Here is a 23312-nt window from a genome sequence, read left to right as displayed (position 1 = left end):
GAAACTGGCTCTCATGAGGACCCAGAGTTACCTCTGCAGAGGATACGTTCATTAGTTACCAGACTCAGAAATTGCAGCCCAAATAAATGCTTTACGGAGTTCAAGTAACACACACTTCAACATCAACTGTTCAGAGGAGACTGCGTGAATCAGACCTTCATGGTCGAATTGCTGCAAAGAAACCACTACTAAAGGACACCAATAAGAAGACGAGACTTGCTTGGGCCAAGAAACGCGAGCAATTGACATTAGACCGGTGGAAATCTGTCCTTTGGCCTGGAGTCCATATTTTAGATTTTTGGATCCAACCACAGTGTCTTTGTGAGACGCAGAGTCGGTGAATGGATGATATCTGTCACGGCTTTCTTCGTCAGAGGACGATATAGCGAAATCGTCGTCTGAAAAGGTGGACCAATATGCAGCAGAGTTGGTGTTCATTTTCTTAATTTATTAAAGAACGTTGAACACGAAAAACAAAACAATAAGCACGACCAATGACAGTTTTGCAGGCTCACAAAAACACGCAATGCAAAAACAATCTCCCACAAATACAAGACAAACACACCCAACTAATATAGGACTTCCAATCAAAGGCAACACCAACCAGCTGCCTTCAATTGGAAGTCCACCCCAATTAACTCAACATAGAAACACACTCACTAGACTACACATAGAAATACATAAACATAGACCATAACTCAAAACCCGGAAATAATAAATCAAACGCCCTCCTAACTAACACACCACCCTGAACCACATAAAACAAATACCCTCTGCCACGTCCTGACCAAACTACAATAACAATTAACCCTTATACTGGCCAGGACGTGACAATATCTGCATGTGTGGTTCCCACCGTGAAGCATGGAGGAGGCAGCGTAATGGTGTGGGGTGCTTTGCTGGTGACACTGTCTGTGATTTATTTATAATTCAAGGCACACTTAACCAGCATGGCTACCACAGCATTCTGCAGTGATACGCTGTCCCATCTGGTTTGCACTTAGTCCCACTATCATTTGTTTTTCAACAGGACAATGCCCCAAAACCCACCTCCAGGCTGTGTAAGGGTTATTTGACAAAGAATGAGAGCAATTGATTGAGTGCTGCTTCAGATGACCTGGCCTCCACAATCACCCAACCTCAACCCAATTGAGATGGTTTGGGATGAATTGGACCACGTAATGAAGGAAAAGCAGCCAACAAGTGCTCCGCATATGTGGGAACTCCTTCAAAGCTGTTGGAAAAGCATTCCAGGTGAACTGGTTGAGAGAATGCCAAGAGTGTGCAAAGCTGTCAATGCAACGGGTGGCTACTTTGAAGAATCTAAAATATGTTTTGAGTTAACACTTTTTTTGGTTACTACGTGATTCCATATGTGTTATTTAATAGTTTTGATGTCTTCGCCATTATTCTACAATGTAGAAAATAGTAAAAATAAAGAAAAACCCTTGAATGAGTAGGTGTGTCCAAACTTTTGATTGGTACTTTGATCTGGTACCTCCAGTATATAATGTGGAGCTATGTACAGGCAGTACCAGATCAATGTGCAGAGGTACGAAGTATTTAAGGTAGATATGTACATGAAGAAAGAGTAAAGTGACTAGGCATCAGGATAGATAATAAGAGTAAAATAAAGAACAAGAGTAGCAGCAGCCTTTGTGTTTGTTGTTGGTATGCAAGTGTGTGTTTTGTATTTGTGTGAGTGTGTGCAAATAGTATGTTCTCTTGTGAATATGCATAGTGAGTGCAACATAAGGTCAGTGCAGATAATTAATGGTTACCTGGACTAACTATTTACACTCTTCTCCCCAGGAGGCAGACACTGACGACAACCAGGGCACCCTGGGCTTTGAGGAGTTTTGTTCTTTCTACAAGATGATGTCGACACGCCGTGACCTCTACCTGCTCATGCTCACCTACAGCAACCACATGGACCACCTTGACACCAGCAACCTGGCCCGCTTCCTGGAGCTGGACCAGAAGGTACAGTGAGCAGAGCTGGAGTGTATGCAGACAGGCACACACACATGTGCGATCATGCATGCACGCTAGCATACACACCCGGGGTTACACACACTGCACACTTCGGTGGACCCCTTTAAGATATTTCTGTGACTCCACTTTTTTTTGTAATTGCTTTACTCTGATGCAAACACCTGATTTTTAAGATTTGAGTCTCAATAATGGCAGCATCAGGATACACTTGTCGGGACAATTTTTCAGTTTTTTGCCCCCCTTCCTTCCTGTTTCCATGTGTCACAATTTTTCCATTCAACAGATTATGCATATGGCACAGAATATTACTATTGAATTGCAGTGAAAAGCTGTTTGACATTTTGACTCTAAGCCTTGACAAAGACGTTTCAACCATTATAGACCAAACGGATAGAATAGACACTTGACTGAAGAAAATACCATCACTTTTGTATACATGCATCCCATTTGGAATGGTTATCCACTACATTTTGTCATTCTAAGTGGTATGCTAGTAACAGAGTCAATATAGCTTTATCTAAAGTGTATAATGTTCAACTTATCAATGTGGAAAAGCTCTTGCTACTGCAAGTTAGAGGAGAGGTATTTTTGCTGACATCCCACTTAGCCCTGCAAGCTAACTAAACGAGGAGGGATCTTCTGTTGTGACTCACCCCCATAGAGACTCCGCTAGGTGACAGACCGACACAGTCGTTTCATGGATTTTCTATTAGGGCCTAAAACAAAGGCTTAATAGTGGTGGGTTTGTGCAGACAAAGACCCCTACAAGGCTATTAGAATAAGCAGTGCCAATTATAAAGGCTTTGGGTGTCTAAAATAAAATATGATCACCTATCTAATGGTTCTGCGGTAAAAACTAAATCAAAGGGGCGGTAATGAATGAATTAGCTCTGTGCTTTTATAATGAGCATGTGCTTTTTGGGCTAATTTGCAGTGAAGAAAATGAAGCGGGGAGAAAATGCATTTCTTTGGTGTTTGGATCCCAGTTGATGTTTAGTCTGCCCATTTCAGAAGCTGGGGTATATTATTTGGGCTAATTGTGTTTGATGTTCCACAACTCCCTACTTTGTCGGGGAGGTTTGTTGTGGTTTAACTAGGTGAGTTATATCAAACAGGATGCAGCTGGGCGGTCTCCAGCTCCTCTCTCTGCTGGCATCATTAGCTACAGCCTGCCTTGGTTTCTCTGATTAACTGTGTTTACTAGCTCTCTCTCTCGCTGTGTATGTGTGCGTGCATTAACTCTCCCATCTCATCACCATTTTCTGCCACAATACCCAAAGTGTCTCCACTGTACTCACTCGTTAGCCAAACCCATTTATCCACATTTACCCACTTTTTAAAAAGCCCTTTAGCCTCTTGTGATCGGGAATCGGGGCAAAAGCGCGGTCAGAAAGCAGTTTGATGTCAGATCCTTAATGTTTGTAAGTGACCATGGGAAAGTGGCACAACCTTTTCGCTAGCTAGCTTCTCATTCTGTCCTTGAAACGGCAGTTTCCCATCTCCGTCAGTAGTCCAAGCTACTTAGTCAAAGCCTCTGTCTCCCAGATCTAGTAGTGTGCAGCACTCAACTGGGGGGGGACCTGGCACTGCGACAAAGTGAGTGTCATCCCCCTGCCCCCCCCCCACACCCATTTTGGGTCGGCCTGACGATGATTGACATGGATGGGTATCAGATCGACCAATCGGCCAGTTTAAAAAGCCAGCTGTCAGGCGGACAATTGGATTTTAGCACAGGGATGGGGGCTAGAAGCCGCATATGAGGACATGTCTTCATTGGATTAACAGGAATTTATCTTCACCAATTCTCCCAATGTTTACTGTTATGCTGGGGGATTTGATTATTAGTTACTGTAGTCAATCTGCATTTTTTTAAAAACTATTTGTTTATTGTGCGTTTGTTCTTGTCTTTTTCTGTTTTGTAGATGACGAAGGTGACCAAAGACCATTGCCTTGAGATTGTGAACAAATTTGAGCCATGCCCCGAGAACCAGATGCAGGGGGTTCTGGGTATTGATGGTAAGAGCTCTCTTCTTGGTTCCCCTTTCTATTGTCCTTTTATCAGTCGAGTGTCGCATGTCTCTCCAATCCCATCCCCCGTCTACTACGTCTCTCCAATCCCATCCCCGTCTACAACGTCTCTCCAATCCCATCCCCCGTCTACAACGTCTCTCCAATCCCATCCCCCGTCTACAACGTCTCTCCAATCCCATCCCCGTCTACTACGTCTCTCCAATCCCATCCCCGTCTACAACGTCTCTCCAATCCCATCCCCGTCTACAACGTCTCTCCAATCCCATCCCCCGTCTACAACGTCTCTCCAATCCCATCCCCCGTCTACAACGTCTCTCCAATCCCATCCCCCGTCTACAACGTCTCTCCAAGACAACCTGAATGATGGCTTCTATGTGGTCGTCTTAATGGTTGCGTTCATTAGGCGCCAAACGGACAACAACGGACAAACGGGGAGGCGACTACCTGGATGTTATTGGTTGCAGAATGTTTTGGTTTTTTTTGTATTTAATTTTTTTTAAATTCTGTTTGCTTTGTGACCCAGGTTTCACCAGCTACATGCGCAGCCCGGCGGGGGACATCTTCAACCCAGAGCACAACGTGGTGACCCAGGACATGTCTCAGCCGCTCTGCAACTACTTCATCGCCTCGTCCCACAACACCTACCTGATGGGGGACCAGCTCATGTCCCAGTCCCGCCTCGACATGTACGCCTGGGTGCTGCAGGCCGGCTGCCGCTGCGTGGAAGGTCTGTGGAAGGCGCCGTTCTCTGAATAACGTGCACTCATGCACCCCCAAAAAAACATTTATTCAAGCAAGCGTGTACCAGTGCACATACAGTTGATGTCGGAAGTTTACATACACCTTATCCAAATACATTTAAACTCAGTTTTTCAAAATTTCTGACATTTAATCCTATTAAAAATTCCCTGTCTTAGGTCAATTAGGATCACCACTTTATTTTAAGAATTTAAAATGTCAGAATAATAGTAGAGTGGCTCAGTTGATAGAGCATGGTGTTTGCAACGCCAGGGTTGTGGGTTCGATTCCCACGGGGGACCAGTATGTAAAAAATGTATGAAATGTATGCATTCACTACTGTAAGTCGCTCTGGATAAGAGTGTCTGCTAAATTAATAAAATGTAAATTTATTTCACCTTTTATTTCTTTCATCACATTCAAAGTGGTTCAGAAGTTTACATACACTCAATTAGTATTTGGTAGCATTGCCTTTAAATTGTTTAACTTGGGTCAAATGTTTCGGGTAGCCTTCCACAAGCTTCCCACAATAAGTTTGGTGAATTTTGGCCCATTCCTCCTGACAGAGCTGGTGTAACTGAATCAGGTTTGTAGGCCTCCTTGCTCGCACACACTTTTTCAGTTCTACCCACACATTTTCTATGGGATTGAGGTCAGGGCTTTGTGATGGCCACTCTAATACCTTGACTTTGTTCTCCTTAATCCATTTTGACACAACTTTGGAAGTATGCTTGGGGTCATTGTCAATTAGCAAGACCCATTTGCGACCAAGCTTTAACTTCCTGACTGATGTCTTGAGATGTTGCTTCAATATATCCACATAATTTCCCTCCCTCATGATGCCATCTATTTTGTGAGGTGCACCAGACACTTCTGCAGCAAAGCACCCCAACAACATGATGCTACCACCCCCGTGCTTCACGGTTGGGATGGTGTTCTTCGGCTTGCAAGCCTCCTCCTTTTTCCTCCAAACATTACGATGGTCATTATGGCCAAGCAGTTCTTTTTTTGTTTCATCAGACCAGAGGACATTTATCCAAAAAGTACAATCTTTGTCCCCATGTGCAGTTGCAAACCGTAGTCAGGCATTTTTATGGCAGGTTTGGAGCAGTGGCTTCTTCCTTGCTGAGCGGCCTTTCAGGTTATGTCAATATAGGACTCGAAATACACCTTGAAATACATCCACAGGTACACCTCCAATTGACTCAAATTATGTAAATTATGTCAATTAGCCTATCAGAAGCTTCTAAAGCCATGACATCATTTTCTGGAATTTTCCAAGCTGTTTAAAGGCACTGTCAACTTAGTGTATGTAAACTTCTGACCTACTGGAATTGTGATACAGTGAATTATAAGGGAAATAATCTGTCTGTAAACAATTGTTGGAAATATTACTTGTGTCATTCACAAAGTAGATGTCCTAACCGACTTGCCAAAACTATAGTTTGCTAACAAGATATTTGTGGAGTGGTTGAAAAATCGTGTTTTAATGACTTCAACCTAAGTGTATGTAAACTTCCGACTTCAACTGTACTTAGAGGTTACATACTGGTACAAATATTGTCTGTCTTGTCTTCAGTCAGAGAATGTAATGGGTCCCTTGTTTGTGAGCTGAAGGATTAACAGGGGGTATTAATTAGCTTTGAGTATACTACCTTCTCATGGTCACGCCATTATTGTTATTTCCCTCCACTGCAGTGGACTGCTGGGACGGGCAGGACGGCGACCCTATCGTGCACCACGGCTATACGCTCACCTCCAAGATCCTCTTCAAAGACGTCATCGAGACCATCAACAAGTACGCCTTTGTGAGAAACGAGTAAGAATGTCCTCCTCTGAGTTCTTAAATCTTGTTTTGTCCACAGACATCCTAGCTAGCTTCTCAGGTTAACTCCCTAACAAAAATACCTATATAAATCAAAAAGTTTTTTTATAGCAACATGAGGTTGATTTTACATTTCTCTCCCACATACCATCTTTTAATGCCTTTCCTTCATCCTGAGCTTGTATGGGAGAATGAGAGGGAATGAGGCGGTGAATTCAATTGCGTTCCGCGTGGCTTTTCATGAGATATTGGTCAGATCTTTTTGTCGTGCACACAATAGCTAAGCCTACCAACGTCGTTCATACATCTTAATGGTAACAATATATCTTTCAGATGTAGCCTACTTTACCTTAGGCTTTCTCATATACTCCAGATATGGTATTAATTTGTATTTTATTTAACCTTTATTTAACCAGACATATTTGACCAGTCAGTTAAGAACAAATTCTTCGCTACAATGACGGCCTACCAGAAGGGACGGGGTCTGGGATTAAAAATAAAATCACACATCACGACAAGAGAGACAACACTACATAAAGAGAGACCTAAAACAACAACACAGCATGGTAGCAATACAACATGACAACAACATGGTAGCAACACAACATGGTACAAACATTATTATCAACAGCGCAAAGGGCAAGAAGGTAGAGACAACAATACATCACGCGAAGCAGACATAACTGTCAGTGTCCATGAGTGAGTCTTTGAATGAACAGATGGAGATAAAACTGTCCAGTTTGAGTGTTTTTGCAGCTCGTTCCAGTCGCTAGCTGCAGCGAACTGAAAAGAGGAGCGACCCAGGGATTTGTGTGCTTTGGGGACCTTTTTTTTAAATATATATTTTTTAAATCATTTGACCCCCCTTTTCTCCCCAATTTCGGGGTATCCAATTGGTAGTAGTTACTGTCTTGTCTCATCCCTGCAACTCCCGTACGGACTTGGGAGAGGCGAAGGTCGAGAGCCATGCGTCCTCCGAAACACAACCCAACCAAGCCGCACTGCTTCTTGACACAACGCACAGGCAACCCGGAAGCCAGCCGCACCAATGTGTCGGAGGAAACGCCGTACACCTAGCGACCTGGTCAGCGTGCACTGCGCCCGGCCCGCCACAGGAGTCACTAGTGTGCAATGTGACAAGGATATCCCTGCCGGCCAAACCCTCCCTAACCCGGACGACGCTGGGCCAATTGTGCGCCGCCCCATGGGCTTCCCGGTCGCGGCCGACTGTGACAGAGCCTGGGCTCGAACCCATAATCTCTGGTGGCACAGCTAGCACTGCGATGCAGTGCCTTAGACCACTCTTTGGGAACCTTTAACAGAATGTGACTGGCAGAACGGGTGTTTGTATTTGGAGGATGAACGCTGCAGTAGGTATCTCAGATAGGGGGGAGTGAGGCCTAAGAGGGTTTTATAAATGAGCATCAACCACTGGATCTTGCGACGGGTATACAGAGATGAGGAGTATAGAGTGCAGAGATGTGTCCTATAAGGAGAATTGGTGGCAAATCTGATGGTGAAATGGTAAAGAACATCTAGCTGCTCGAGAGCACCCTTACCTGTCGGTCTATAAATCACGTCTCTGTAATCTAGCATGGGAAGGATGGTCATCTGAATCAGGGTTAGTTTGGCAGCTGTGGTGAAAAAGGAGCGATTACGGTAGAGGAAACAATGTCTAGATTTAACTTAAGCCTGCAGCTTTGAAATGTGTTGAGAGAAGGACAGTGTACAGTCTAGCCATACTCCCAAGTAGTTGTATGAGGTGACTACCTCAAGCTCTAAAGGTAGGTAGTAATCATACCTGTGGGGAGAGGGCATTCTTCTTACCAAACCACATTACCTTTGTTTTGGAGGTGTTCAGAACAAGGTTTAGGGCAGAGAAAGCTTGTTGGACACTAAGAAAGCTTTGTTGTAGAGCATTTAACACAATCTGGGGAGGGGACAGCTGAGGGTAAGATTATCATCTGCACATAAATGGATGAGAGACCTTCCTACTGCCTGAGCTATGTTGATGTAAATTGAGAAGAGCGTGGGGCCTTGGATCGAGCCTTGGGGTACTCCCTTGGTGACAGGCAGTGTTCGAGACAGCAGATGTTCTGACTTTATACACTGCACTCTTTGAGAGAGGTAGTTAGCAAACCAGACCAAAGACCCCTCAGAGACACCAATACTCCTTAGCCGTCCCACAAGAATGGAATGGCCTACCGTATCAAAAGCTTTGGCCAAGTCAATAAAAATAGCAACACAACGTTGCTTAGAATCAAGGGCAATGGTGAAATCATTTAGGACCTTTAAGGACACATCCATAACCTGAGCAGAAACCAGATTGCATACCCGAGAGAATACTATAAACATCAAGAAAGCCAGTCAGTTGATTATTTATTTATTATTTAAAAAAAACTTTTTTTTTTTTTACACACTTTTGGTAAACATGGCAAAATAGAAATAGGCCTATAAAAGGTAGGATCACCTTGATCTCCCCCTTTAAATAAAAGACACACCGTGGCTGCCTTCCAAGCAATGGGAACCTCCCCAGAGAGGAGAGACAGGTTAAAAAGGTCAGAGAGAGGACTGGCGATGATAGGGGCAGCAACCTTAAAGAAGAAAGGGTCTAATCCATCTGACCCAGATGTTTTTTGAGGTCAAGTTAGCGTCCCACCTGGCCAACATCCAGTGAAATTGCAGAGCGCCAAATTCAAAAACATAAATACTCATTATAAAAATTCATGAAACATACAAGTGTTATACATCGGTTTAAAGATTAACTTCTTGTTAATCCAACCATGGTGTCAGATTTCAAAAATACTTTATGGCGAAAGCAAACCATGCGATTTATCTGAGAACAGCGCCCAGCAGACAAATCATTTCAAACAGTTAGCAGCCAAGAAGAGGAGTAACAAAAGTCAGAAATAGCAAGAAGTTAAAGAGCTCAGCCATGTGGTCCTTGTCAGTAACAACCACATCATCAACATTAAGGGACATGGGCAGCTGTGAGGAGGAGGGTTTATTCTCCAGGTCTTTAAGTTTTCCAGAACTGCTCCTTAAAGTAGCTAACGTTGGCCTTCTGGATAGCCTGAGTGAACTTGTTTCTAATTTGCCTGAACGAGAGCCAGTCAGCCTGAGTATGCGTATGCTGAGCGATTTGCCAAATTGAATTCTTGAGGTGGAGTAACTCTGCCAGTTCACATTCGAACCAGTTTTTAATACTCATTGTCTTTATGGGCACGTATTTGTTAATGATACCACTGAAAATATCAAAAAAGGTCTAATGCCAGGTCATAAAGGAAGGCTTGCTCATTAATGTTTTTTAGCAAGCGTTTATGACCAATCAGGACAAGTTGCTTCACTGAGCAGCCATTACGAACACAGGCTGTAAAACAGTGATCATTACAGAAAACACCAGACTGATACCTATCAGGATTATTTGTGAGGATAACATCAAGGAGAGTAGCCTTTTCTGGGTGTTTGGAGTCATACCTTGTGGGATTGGTAATAATCTGAGAAAGATTTAGGGAGTCCCATTGCTTTAGGATTTGGTCAGGTGGTTTATGCATGTCCCAGTTTAGGTCACCTAGCAGGACAAATTCAGACTTGGTGTAAGGGGCCAGGAGAGAGCTTAGGGCAGGTAGGGTACAGGCTGATGGAGGACGATAGCACCCAGCAACAGTCAACAGAGTTATTTGAACGTTTGAATGCATAAAACCAGCAAATCAAATTGTTTGGGGACAGACTTGGTGGAGACAACCGAGCACTGAAGGTGATCCTTGGTAAAGATTGCCACTCCACCACCTTTGGAAGATATGTCTTGCTGAAAAAGGTTATAACCAGAAAGGTTAACATTGGTGTTCAAAATACTATTTTTTAACCATGTCTCCTGTAATGTGGATTGGAGCTGTGAACCCACACTTTAAATGTATCAGTTTTAAGTAATAAGCTTCTAGTGTTAATGTGCAGAAAACCCAGGCTTTTACGAGACCAGAAATGAGTGAAGCAGATATTAGAGCACAAGTCAGAATTGGGGCTAGCAACAGTAGATGGGCCAGGGTGTACATGCACATTTCCAGATATAATCAGCAGTAATACAACCAGGGCATGGCAGAGGACAGGGAGAGCTCTGCAGTGTTGATTTATAACATTTGAATGTGTATTCGATCATATTGTACAGCAATTTCATCAGGGAACATGAATAGAAAGCCGGCGAGAGGTGGTTAGAATAGGATGGGAGGCCAGAAGTCCGTGTAGCCAATAGTCAGAGTCCCGAGTGTGGGAACAAACAGTCTGTCCCACGGTTGGGTAAACAAGCAAGTTTATAGTCAACAAAGCAACCAGGAGTCATGAGGCAAATAGCATAACGCACAAGAGAAAAATATAACAACTTGGAGCTAGCCATTGTAAGTTCAGTCACTTGCCCCAGCAGTGCGTGTGTGCTGGAGGTGAGCAAAAGCTCGGGAGAGAGAGGAGTGTAGCGGGTGTACCTCTACCACACAGGGGGAGACAGGCCAGGGCAGACAGGCCAGGGCAGACGGTGAACAGATCGCCAGGTGGAATCCAAGCAGCAGTGCAGCAGGCAACGGAAGTAGGTGTCACACCCACTTGGGAGAAGCTTTTATTTCTGGAGGCAGATTTATTTTAGAAAATCCCAGCTAGCTAACGTAGCTAGCAAGTCTGTCAGTCTTTTCCACGTGGAAAAGGAGGTCGTTAGCTAGCTTTATCTTTTCAGCGTCGGCAAATGGTCCTTTACGACGTCCAAACAAAGTTTACTCGAGGTAGTGCTTTCAGAAAGTATTCGTAACCTTTGACTTATTCAACATTTTGTTTCTACAGCTTGAAATATGTTATGCATTTGTTATTACACACAATACTACATAATGACAAAGTAAAAACATTTTTTTTGAAATTCTTGCAAATGTGTTGAAAATGAAATACAGAAATACCTAATTTAACTAAGTATTCCCCCCTTCCCTCTGGGTAAGTCTCTAAGAGCTTTGCACAACTGGATTGTACAATATTTGCCCATTATTCTTTGTAAAATTCAAGCTCTGTCAAGTTGATTGTTGATAATTGCTAGACAGCCATTTTCAGGTCTTGCCATAGATGTTCAAGATGATTTAAGTCAAAACTGTAACTAGGCCACTCGGGCACGTTCAATGCTGTCTTGGTAAGCAACTCCAGTGTAGATTTAGGTTTTTGTTCTGCTGAAAGGTGAATTAGTCTCCCTGTGTCTGATAGAGGGAAAACCTGGTTGTCTGATTTCTATGATTTTTCCTGTGCTTAGCGCTATTCTGTTTCTTTTTATCCAAAAAAAAACTGCCTAGTCCTTGCCGATAACAAGCATATCCATAACATGATGCAGCCACCACCATGCTTGAAAATATGAAGAGTGGTACTCAGTGATAATTTAGTTTTTTATTTTAAAAAAGTATAATTTTTCACCTTTATTTAACCAGGTAGGCCAGTTGAGAACACGTTCTCATTTACAACTGCGAACTGGCCAAGATAGAGCAAAGCAATGCGACAAAAACAACAGAGTTACACATAGGATAAACAAAAGTACAGTCAATAACACAATAGAAAAGTCTATATACAGTGTGTGCAAATGAGGTAGGATAAGGGAGATAAGGCAATACATGGGCCATGGTGGTTTTGGATTTGCCCCAAACATAACGCTTTGTATTCAGGGCATAAAGTTCATTTCTTTGCCACATGTTTTGCAGTATTACTTAAGTGTGTGGTTGCAAACAGGATGTACATTTTGGAATATTTGTATTCTGTACAGGCTTCCTTTTCACTCTGTCATTTAGGTTCATATTGTGCAGTGACTGCAATGTTGATCCATCCTCAGTTTTCTCCTATCACAGCCTCTCTGTAACTCTGTAACAGTTTTAAAGTCACCATTGGCCTCATGGTGAAATCACCGATCAGTTTCCATCCTCTTCTGAGTCAGGAAGAACGCCTGTAACTTGGTAGTGACTGGGTGTATTGATACGCCATTCAAAGTGTAATTAATAACTTCACCATGCTCAAAGGGATATTCAGTGTCTGCTTTTTTTTCCTACACATCTACCAATCGGTGCACTTCTTAGTGAGGCATTGAACAACTTCACTGGTCTTTGGTTGAATCTGTTCTTGAAATTCACTACTTGATTGAGGGACCTTACAGATAATTGTATGTGTGGGGTACAGAGATGGAGTACATTTACATTTTATTCATTTAGCAGACACTCTTATCCAGAGCAACTTACAGTAGTGAATGCATACATTTCATTAATTTTTTCTCCGTACTGGTCCCCCGTGGGAATCAAACCCACTACCCTGGTGTTGCAAACACCATGCTCTACCAACTGAGCCACACGGGATTAGGAGTAGTCATTCAAAAATCATGTTAACCACTATTACTGAACACACAGAAATGTCCATGCAACTTATGTGATTTGTTAAGCACCTTTCTACTCCTGAACATATTGAGGCTTGTCATAGCTAAGGGTTTGAATACTTATTAACTGAAGAAATTGCAGCTTATTAATGTTTTTCATTTTCAAACCATTCCTAAAAGCTAAATTCTGCTGACATTATGGGGTGTTGTGTTTTAGATGAGTGACATAAAATATCAAGACATTTTAAATTCAGGCTGTAACTACAAAATGTGGACAAAGTAAAGGGGTGTGAATACTGTACTTCCTGAAGGCACTGTATGCTATGTGCCGGATGAACAAGGCTCATGGGGAATTATAGTTATTTCTAAGTCATAAACTATTAAATATGGTTTCCTCAGAATATTCCTATTACTTATAAGTTGTTCTCAGTGCCTCAGTCTCTCTCATTGAATTGGTTCCCTTGAACCAAGCAAGCGTACAAATTGATGCTCCGCTAGAATCAAAGCAATCATAGACTACACAGTGAGTCCCCGGGATCTTTGTTGAAAGACACTGCTCAATGATGCATTGTATTGTACTCCTATGGGCTCACTGGAGCGAGCGAGTGTTTCCACATGACCTGCACACCCACACAGACCTCATCAGAGATGCGGTGCTGCTGTAGGTGATAATCCTATCAGAATGCATGCAAACTGTATACGAGAGACTGTATATAGACCCACAGGTAACAGAAAGCAATGGGGGGCTGTGTGCGCCTTTTATTCTTCTAGTACAATGCATTCTGTAGATAATTGATAAGAACGGCCAGGAATGTATTCGACTTACAACAAAGAATGTTGTTCATTTTTGTTGTTGACTTTTTAGAGGGGTTGAGGGTGATCACATCAGAATTAAACTGAGAACCCATAGCTGTGCTGTCAAGTGTCTGAATAGTGAGAACCCATTGCCAAGGCTGTACCAAAGATGTAGAACTATCTAGATTAGGGGTCTCAACTTACTGTTAAGAGTTAGAATAGTAGAATACACAAGGTGCCATTACGATTTTGTTTTGTGCATCAGCAGTTTTCCGTTTGAAACTGTATGCCAGTCACTGACATTCACACAATTAACCATGATAGCTAACAATTTTTAGATTGGTAAGTTAGTTTAGTGGCCAGCTACCTAAACTTAGTGGGGGGGTGGTGTGTATGCACTGCGGCCCCTCATGAATTCAGATTTTGTAGCCCCACCCCCATCAAAGTTGCCCATTCCTGATATAGATATATCTCTGTCAGTATCTGTGTCTTTGTCCTCAAGTCTCGTAGTGATGGTAACCCACGGCCGTATCGGCGTCTCTGTGTAACCCACGTCTGTCTCTGTCAGCTACCCAGTGATCCTGTCCCTTGAGAACCACTGCAGCGTCCCCCAGCAGAAGAAGATGGCTCAGTACCTGGTGGAGGTGATGGGAGACAAACTGGACCTCTCGGCCATCAAGGCAGATGAACGGGGCCGCCTGCCGTCCCCAGACACCCTCAAAGGGAAGATACTCATCAAGGTAAATACTTTGAATTCTCACACACACACACACACACACACACACACAGAAGTCTGATCCTCAGCAGCCAGTCTATCCTTATAGACCAGGGGTCTCTCCACCCTCTGTCCCAGAGAGATCTACTGGGAGTGCAGGCTTTTGTTCCTTCCCAACCGTAATAAACCTGATTCAACAATCATGGTTCTGCAGCCTGCAAAAAGCCTGCTGGCGTGGACACTTAACCTGTCACATCAGCGAAAGGAAGGCGTGGATAGTGTTGCACATTTTGGGGAATATTCAGAGGTGGGAATTAAAGGGAATATATGTAAATTTAATAAACTCAGCAAAAAAAAGAAACGTCTCTTTTTCAGGACCCTGTCTTTCAAAGATAATTCGTAAAATTCAAATAACTTCACAGATCGTCATTGTAAAGAGTTTAAATACTGTTTCCCATGCTTGTTCAATGAACCATAAACAATTAATGAACATGCACCTGTGGAACGGTTGTTAAGACATTAACAGCTTACAGACGGTAGGCAATTAAGGTCACAGTTATGAAAACTTAGGACACTAAAGAGGCCTTTATACTGACTCTGAAAAACACCAAAAGAAAGATGCCCAGGGTCCCTGCTCATCTGCGTGAATATGCCTTTGGCATGCTGCAAGGAGGTATGAGGAATGCAGATGTGGCCAGGGCAATAAATTGCAATGTCCGTACTGAGACACCTAAGACAGCGCTACAGGGAGACAGGATGGACAGCTGATCATCCTCGCAGTGGCAGACCACGTGTAACAACACCTGCACAGGATCAGTTCATCCGAACATCACACCTGCGGGACAGGTACAGGATGGCAACAACAACTCCCCGAGTTACACCAGGAATGCACAATCCCTCCATCAGTGCTCAGACTGTCCGCAATAGGCTGAGAGAGGCTGGCTGGACTGAGGGCTTGTAGGCCTGTTGTAAGGCAGGTCCTCGCCAGACATCACTGGCAACAACGTCGCCTATGGGCACAAACCCACCGTCGCTGGACCAGACAGGACTGGCAAAAAGTGCTCTTCACAGACGAGTCGCGGTTTTGTGTTACCAGGGGTGATGGTCGGATTTGCGTTTGTTGTTGAAGGAATGAGCGTTACACCGAGGCCTGTACTCTGGACCGGGATCGATTTGGAGGTGGAGGGTCCGTCATGGTCTGGGGTGGTGTGTCACAGCATCATCGGACTGAACTTGTTGTCATTGCAGGCAATCTCAACGCTGTGCGTTACAGGGAAGACATTCTCCTCCATGTGGTACCCTTCCTGCATGCTCATCCTGACATGACCCTCCAGCATGACAATGCCACCAGCCATACTGCTCGTTCTATGCGTGATTTCCTGCAACACAGGAATGTCAGTGTTCTGCCATGGCCAGCGAAGAGCCCAGATCTCAATCCCATTGAGCACGTCTGGGACCTGTTGGATCGGAGGGAGAGGGCTAGGGCCATTCCCCCCAGAAATGTCCGGGAACTTGCAGGTGCCTTGGTGGAAGAGTGGGGTAACATCTCACAGCAAGAACTGGCAATCTGGTGTAGTCCATACTGACTGTTACTGTTACTTTTGATTTTGACCCCCCCCCCCTTCTTTGTTCAGGGACAAATTATTCTGTTGATGTTAGTCACATGTCTGTGGAACTTGTTCATTTTGTCTCAGTTGTTGAAACTTGTTATGTTCATACAAATATTTATACATGTTAAGTTTGCTGAAAATAAACGCAGTTGACAGTGAGAGGATGTTTCTTTTTTTGCTGAGTTTATTAATACCATTTCATTGTAGATGTTTTTTGCATTGGATATACAGTTGAAGTCGGAAGTTTACATAGTTATGTTGGAGTCATTAAAACTCGTCTTTACACCACTCCACAAATATCTTGTTAACAAACTATAGTTTTGGAAAGTTGGTTAGGGCATCTACTTTGTGCGTGACACATCATTTTTCCAATAATTGTTTAGCCAGACAGATTATTTCACTTAGAATTCACTGTATCACAATTCCAGTGGGTCAGAAGGCTGGGCCTTTAAACAGCTTGAAAAATTCCAGAAAATGTCATGGCTTTAGAAGCTTCTGATAGGCAAATTGACAGCATTTGAGTCAATTGGAGGTGTACCTGTGGATGCATTTCAAGGCTTACCTTCAAACTCAGTGACTCTTTGCTTGACATCATGGGAAAATCAAAAGAAATCAGCCAAGACCTCAGAAAAAGAAATTGTAGACCACAAGTCTGGTTCATCCTTCGGAGCAATTTCCAAATGCCTGAAGGTACCATGTTCATCTGTACAAACAATAGTACGCAATTATAAACACCATAGGACCACGCAGCCGTCATACCGCTCAGGAAGGAGACGCGTTCTGTCTCCTAGAGATGAACGTACTTTGGTGCGAAAAGTACAGAGAATTCCCAGAACAACAGCAAAGGACCTTGTGGAGATGCTGGAGGAAACGGGTACAAAAGTATCTATATCCACAGTAAAACGAGTCCTATATCGACAACCTGAAAAGCCGCTCAGCAAGGAAGAAACCACTGCTCCAAAACCGCCATAAAAAAGCCAGACTACGGTTTGCAAATGCACATGGGGACAAAGATCGTACTTTTTGGAGAAATGTCCTCTGGTCTGATGAAACAAAAATAGAACTGCTTGGCCATAATGACCATCGTTATGTTTGGAGGAAAAAGAGGGAGGCTTGCAAACTGAAGAACACCATCCCAACCGTGAAGCACGAGGGTGGTAGCATCATGTTGTGGTAGTGCTTTGCTGCATTAGGGACTGGTGCACTTCACAAAATAGATGGCATCATGAGGCAGGATAATTATGTGGATATATTGCAGCAACATCTCCAGACATCAGTCAGGAAGTTAAAGCTTGGTCACAAATGGGTCTTCCAAATGGACAATGACCCCAAGCATACTTCCAAACTTGTGGCAAAATGGCTAAGGACAGCAAAGTCATATTATTGGCGTGGCCATCACAAAGCCCTGACCTTAATCTTATAGAAAATGTGTGGGCAGACCTGAAAAAGCGTGTGCAAGCAAGGAGGCCTACAAACCTGACTCAGTTACACCAGCTCTGTGTTGAGGAATGGGCCAAAATTCACCCAACTTATTGTGGGAAGTTATTAAACAATTTAAAGGCAATGCTACCAAATACTAATTGAGTGTATGTAAACTTCTGACCCACTGGGAATGTGATGAAAGAAATAAAAACTGAAATAAATTATTCTCTCTACTATTAGTCTGACATTTCACATTCTTAAAATAAAGTGGTGATCCTAACTGAACTGAGACAGGGATTTTTTACTAGGATTAAATGTCAGGAATTGTGAAAAACTGAGTTTAAATGTATTTGACTAAGGTGTATGTAAACTTCCAACTTCAACTGTATTTACCATATCGTATGGAGACAGAAACATAAACGTTTTACCTTATCATAAGTAGATATTGCAAATGATTAAATCCTTGCAATTGAAATGAAAACAATTTACTTACGAATGTAACTTTATTTAAATGAGGTAACTCTTCAGATGGGATTATTTCACTGAACAACAAAAGAAAGGGAATATTGAATGATCCATCGCATCTCCCAAAAACATTTTAAACATACATCTGTGAAATGATAGTCTAGAAACTAAAGCTTTGGTTGTCTTCCTCTCAGGCTTCCATGTCTTCTCCCTGGACCTCCTCAATGTCCACCTCTTGAACATCAGACTCTGAGGCCTCATCTTCACTGTCACTTTCCAACCTTGTTGAGGATGGCTCGTTGTCAGTCTCAAAAGCCTCAAATATCCCCGGATGGCCACCATTTTGTCAACCCTTGTATCGGTCAGCCTGTTGTGTGTGTGTTCCCAAACAATGACTGGTGGCGCTCTGAGGTGGTTGATGTTGGTGGGATTTGTTGGATGATGGAGGCAACAGAGGAAAGAGCCTCAGATCCACAAAGTCCCTTCCACCAGGTGGCTGATGAGTTATGTTGGCACGACTGCCATATTGCATTTCCATTCCAAAGCCCTTGCTTGGAAGTGTACTTCGCCAGACTGCCAAGAACCTTGCCCTCATCCAGACCAAGGTGGCGAGACACGGTAGTGATGACACCATAGGCCTTGTTGATCTCTGCACCAGACAGGATGCTCTTGCCAGCATACTTGGCGTCCAACATGTACACTGTGGAGTGTATGGGCTTCAGGTAGAAGTCTTCACACTTTTTGATGTATTTCAGAACTGCGGTTTCTTCTGCTTGGTGCAACAGTGAAGTGGGCAGGGCGGTACAGATTTCTTCTCTTACATCTGCAAGCAGAGTCTGAATATCAGACAGGATGGCATTGTCTCCCTCAATCCGTGCAATGGCTACTGCTATAGGTTTCAGGAGTTTCAGGCTGCTTTCCACTCTCTCCCAAAATACATCATCCAGGAGGATCCTCTTGATGGGGCTGTCCATATCGGCAGACTGTGATATGGCCATTTCTTGGAGAGACTCCTTCACCTCCAGGAGACGGTCAAACATGATGACGACACCACCCCAATGGATGGTGCTCTTTTTCTTCTCACTTTGCTTGGTGAGGTAGATTGCTGCTATAACTTGATGACCCTTCACATACCTAACCATTTCCTTGGCTCTCTTGTAGTGTATCCATTGTTTTCAGTGCCATGATGTCCTTGAGGAGCAGATTCAATGCATGAGCAGCACAACCAATGGGTGTGATGTGAGGGTAGGACTCCTCCACTTTAGACCAAGCAGCCTTCATGTTAGCAGCATTGTCTGTCACCAGTACAAATACCTTCTGTGGTCCAAGGTCATTTATGACTGCCTTCAGCTGATCTGCAATGTAGAGACTGGTGTGTCTGTTGTCCCTTGTGTCTGTGCTCTTGTAGAATACTGGTTGAGGGGTGGAGATGATGTAGTTAATTATTCCTTGCCCACGAACATTCAACCACCCATCAGAGATGATTGCAATACCGTCTGCTTTCTCTGTTTTGCTTGACCTCCACTTGAACTCTATTGAACTCTGCATCCAGCAAATGAGTAGATAAAGCATGTCTGGTTGGAGGGGTGTCTGCTGGGCGAAGAACATTCAGAAATCTCTTCCGATACACTTTGCCTGTGAGCATCAGAGGTGAACCAGTTGCATACACAGCTCGAGCAAGACATTAATCAGCGTTATTCTGACTATGTTCCTCCATTCAGTCAAAAAACCTTTGATTCCAGGACGACCATGAGCTGTTGCTATGGATAAGGTGTCTGATTCATCATTTTCACCTTGAATAGAAGTAGAGGGACTTTTGTCAGAGGTTGCTTGTTGTGAGCGATGAGGGAACTTTATTCACATGGCCAGATGATTCTGCATCTTTGTTGCATTCTCCACATATGATTTTGCACGGTATTTGCAAATGTACACACCTTTTGCTAATGTACACAGCTGCAGTGAAATGTCTCCACACATCGGATAGTTCCCGTGGCATTTTCCTGTAAAGATTAGAAACAAATGAGTAAAAAATAAATAATACAATTCCATGTACAGAAATAGTTAAGCAGTTAGATTAAACAACTCCTTTGTAAGATAAATGTTTTAAAATGAAACATGTATGGAAACAGGTGAATTAACACTCCTCAGTTAGCAGGCTCAAGCAAACTAAACCCCACATTGCAGCAAAAACTAGCCAGCAGAAATTGTTAACAAGTTAGAAATGATTTAAACACACTTTGCTGTAGGCTACTATTTACTAGTTAACAAAAAATACTTTATGTCACACAACATATATTCACCCCACCCAGTATTATAATTATAACTTACCAGAAAGCATGTTGTCCTTGGCTCAGACAGTGTAGTAGTGTGGGCTCAATAGCATCTCATTAGTGTGCAAGATCTTGAGAATCAGCTGTACATGTGATGGAAGAGTGAGTGCACTGCACATGTGATGGAAGATTGCACTGTTCATGCAGAGGGTTGCAATTCCATTGAATTGGGGATAGTTTAACCAAAATATGCCACAAGACCTAGAATTGCCTTATGGAAATTGTTCAATCTAGCTGACTTTAGGCTAGTGGATGGTCGTGACAAATCGGTCCACGTCAGACGGTTATGGGTCAATGAGCACTCCACTTCCCAGTGCTAGTTACCACACTGTTCTGAGTACAGTCTCACCTCGCAGCGCTAGTTACCACACAAATTATTTTTTCATACTGTTTTTCTCATTTCATATGTACTGTATTCTACTGTGTTTTAGTCTATGCCACTCAGATATTGCACGTCCTAATATTTATTTACATATTAATTCCATTCTTTTACTTATATATTTGTGTGTTGTGAATTTTTAGATATTACTGCACTGTTGGAGCTAGGAACACAAGCATTTCGCTACACCCACAATATCATCTGCTAAATATGTGTGTCCAATAGAATTTGATTTGTTCTGAGTACAGTCTCACTTTGCAGCGCTAGTTACTACACAGTCTCACCTCAGCACGTCGGCCCCTGACAGTCGGCCTCATTATTCGGGAAGTAAAAATTCACTCTGATTTGGCCCTAGTGGGCTTCGGTAGTAATCATCTCCTTCATGCCCTCTGATCATGAAATGATGGTGACTGGCCAAATCAATATGGCCGACTGCTATCCAGCTTTTTTGGTGGGGGGGGTACGGAGACGTGTGTCTAACAGACTGAGGCTGAGTATCCCTCCACCATCTGGAGTCTGGGGCCCAGGCCCCGCTGCAGTGAATCCAGGCCCCAGTTCTGTAGTCTGCCTTGTGTGATATACTGACTGCCATGTGGCCGCTGCCCAGTAGAGCTGCGTGTGATGGTACAATAACTGTTACAAGATCATTTGGAACGAGCTGAGGGGACAGATGTTCACTGCAGTTTTACAATCTCGTTTTGATTGTGGATCGTTACAGTTGACAGTTCACTGAAAAACGCAGACAAAACTATAAGTGGGTGGGGGGTGCACCTGAATGGATTTCCTATGATGGTTGTAAAAACACTCCATACCAGTAGCACACTGACATGTTTAACACGGCTCTCTCTCTCTGTCCCCCTCTTATGGAGGTATTTGTGGTTAGCAGAGCCGTTTGTCATTCAATCAAACTGTTACTTAACAACATGCTAAAAACATGTAACAAAATGGAGCCATGTTGAGAACGGTGACAAATAGAAACCCATGTAGAACCTACAGACATTCTTTGTCAAGGAGAATGAGCATTTGTCATCTTTATGAATTATATTTCTATTTACAACATTTTGAACGTGAACTTTCTGAACTCTACCCAGATATACTGGTCTGGGATCAATTCCTGGTGGCAGCTGTAGCTGTTACTGCGGTTACACCTGAAGCACTCTGGGGGGGGGGCTTAATGGTTTAGATTGGGTAAATGTGTTGTAAAGCCACCTCCTAAGCATTAACAAACAATTCAGAAAGTAAACCCAATTCTACGTTTTCCTTATTGAAAAGTTTTAAAGAGAATTGGAATTGTCCCCGACACACACAGAGGCCATTGAATGGAGTCCTGGTAAAGTTTCCCCACACAAGACGCTGATTTTTAAGGTCAGTTTTGTGTCCCCACCCCCTAAAGGTTAAGGTCCAGTACTTACTGGAGTATTAACTGGTCATAGATCTGTGCCCAAGGGTGATTTCTTCCCATAAAATGATGCTATTGTTAAAACTCTTTGCAATGGAATATGAAACCGTGCGATTCGTATTGGTCGTGATCAGAGAGTCCCTCCCTCTTTCGGAACGTTTTCTTTCGTTTGGTGCCTAATGAATATGACCCATGTATTAACGGCACATTTGTCTGCCAGGGAAAGAAGCTCCCATCGAACATCGACGAAGACAACGAAGAGGGTGACGTGACGGATGAAGACAGTGCTGACGAGATGGAGGATGACTGCAAACTGATAAATGGCGCCGTAAGGACCCTACTCCTCTTCCTCTCTCTATCCCTGCGGCCATTCTATTCTATTGCTGTATCTATTATATTCTACTGTATATTGTGCTGGATGTTTGATGCCAATTGGAGTCTAGAAACTATCTTTGTCTGATTGTTGCTGTTATATTGTACCATTGTGTTCTGGTAAATGTGTGTGTGCTCGTTTCTGTTTGTTTGTTCTTGATGAATGTAGTCTGAATTAAGCATCAGTCACTGTGCGTTGGGGCTCCCTGCTCATGTCTCGTCTTCGCTGTCATAAAGCTCTGTTTTTAAGGCTACGTCCCAATACATCTCAATGGTGACATCTCCTCGTCCCCTTTCCTTACCCAATCATATGACAATATGGTTGTCATCAAGACCTTTCAGGTTAATGGACCTGAAGGAAAGGAGTTGTGGAATGAAAACCAGAGCCATATGCCTACATGTATGGCTCTGATGGAAACTATTATGATTACTGGAATATAGAGCTTGCTATGTACATCCAGCTTGATTTAAAAAAAGGCTGAAATGTGCTGCTTACTTACAGTACATCTCAAGGCGTTGCTTATGTGCACGTGGAGAGGACTGGGAGTCGGTTTGTGGTAAACTTCACCACCTAGTGGTAGAAGCATGCAAATGCTTTTAAACCATTTTGAAATTAAATTAGGCTGCATGTTCAACTTTCATACCCATGGTGTCATTTCAGCCTTTACATATGAAACATATTATATAGTACATAATGAACAGTAATCCAATTCTCCAGGATGTCACACAAAATGCAGTGTGACATCCATTATGCATCATTTACATGTTAGTCGTTTACCAGACACTTTATCCAGAGCGACTTACAGGAGCAATTCGGGTTAAGGGCCTTGCTCATGGCCACATCGCCAGTTTTTTTCACCTAG

The 23312-nt window shown here is 43.1% G+C and overlaps 1 protein-coding gene across 6 annotated transcripts in view; it reads left to right on the top strand.

Annotated features, from left to right (window-relative positions):
* Positions 1–23312, top strand: part of LOC106572832 (1-phosphatidylinositol 4,5-bisphosphate phosphodiesterase eta-2) — a 274181-nt gene that overhangs the window by 225403 nt on the left and 25466 nt on the right. For all 6 annotated transcript variants that reach the window (XR_006759343.1, XM_014147347.2, XM_014147351.2 and 3 more), the window contains 6 exons: positions 1813–1983; positions 3918–4011; positions 4550–4753; positions 6463–6583; positions 14326–14497; positions 22298–22405. Coding sequence is in view for 5 of the 6 variants with exons in the window: in XM_014147347.2 (XP_014002822.1) it covers positions 1813–1983; positions 3918–4011; positions 4550–4753; positions 6463–6583; positions 14326–14497; positions 22298–22405 (870 nt within the window). In the remaining variant the exon portion in view is untranslated. The remainder of the gene's footprint in view (positions 1–1812; positions 1984–3917; positions 4012–4549; positions 4754–6462; positions 6584–14325; positions 14498–22297; positions 22406–23312) is intronic.

Source organism: Salmo salar, chromosome ssa15, assembly GCF_905237065.1.
Source record: "Salmo salar chromosome ssa15, Ssal_v3.1, whole genome shotgun sequence".
Taxonomy (NCBI): Eukaryota; Metazoa; Chordata; class Actinopteri; order Salmoniformes; family Salmonidae; genus Salmo; species Salmo salar.
Note: the sequence above shows the minus strand (reverse complement) of the source record. Positions and strands in the feature narration are given on the sequence as shown.